Consider the following 545-nt stretch of genomic DNA (forward strand, 5'->3'; position numbering starts at 1 on the left):
GCGCCTATCCCCACCCCCACAGGGGTGGGGATAGGTGCAGTTCAGGTGACTACAGGGAGTGGGGATGGGTGCTAATCATCTGAGCACAGGGATGGGTGCCGTTCAGGTGAGCACACGGGGTTGGGGTGGGTGCCGTTCAGGTGAGCACAGGGAGTGGGTGTGGGTGCCGTTCAGGTGAGCACAGGGAGTGGGTGTGGGTGCCGTTCAGGTGAGCACAGGAAGTGGGTGTGGGTGCCGTCCAGGTAAGCACAGGGGGTGTGGGTGGTTAAAGCTCAGGGAACTGCATGTTTGTTGATTTGGGATCACACATACACACAACAAATATATTGCAGATATATACTACATGGACACATATGATTCACGTAATTGTCCATTCTTCACGTACATTTTCTCTCTATTTTCCACAGAGCAACTGTAGTGAAGGACATGAATAATTTCTGGGCTGAGCTACCCCACATTGTAGCTAAGGAAGGAGTGTGAACAAGCATTATGATGTGTTTCCACCCCCCTCTGTATAATTAGGGGTACTGGTGCGGATTATTCAG

The 545-nt window shown here is 51.6% G+C and overlaps 1 protein-coding gene across 1 annotated transcript in view; it reads left to right on the plus strand.

Moving 5' to 3' along the window:
- The window catches only part of LOC119585460 (putative defense protein 1), a gene marked incomplete in the record, with an annotated part of 6,702 nt that overhangs the window by 5,904 nt on the left and 253 nt on the right, over positions 1-545 (plus strand). The window contains 1 exon segment of the mRNA XM_037934108.1: positions 408-545. Within this exon segment, the coding sequence (XP_037790036.1) occupies positions 408-480 (73 nt within the window).

Source organism: Penaeus monodon, chromosome 19 (genome assembly GCF_015228065.2).
Source record: "Penaeus monodon isolate SGIC_2016 chromosome 19, NSTDA_Pmon_1, whole genome shotgun sequence".
Taxonomy (NCBI): domain Eukaryota; kingdom Metazoa; phylum Arthropoda; class Malacostraca; order Decapoda; family Penaeidae; genus Penaeus; species Penaeus monodon.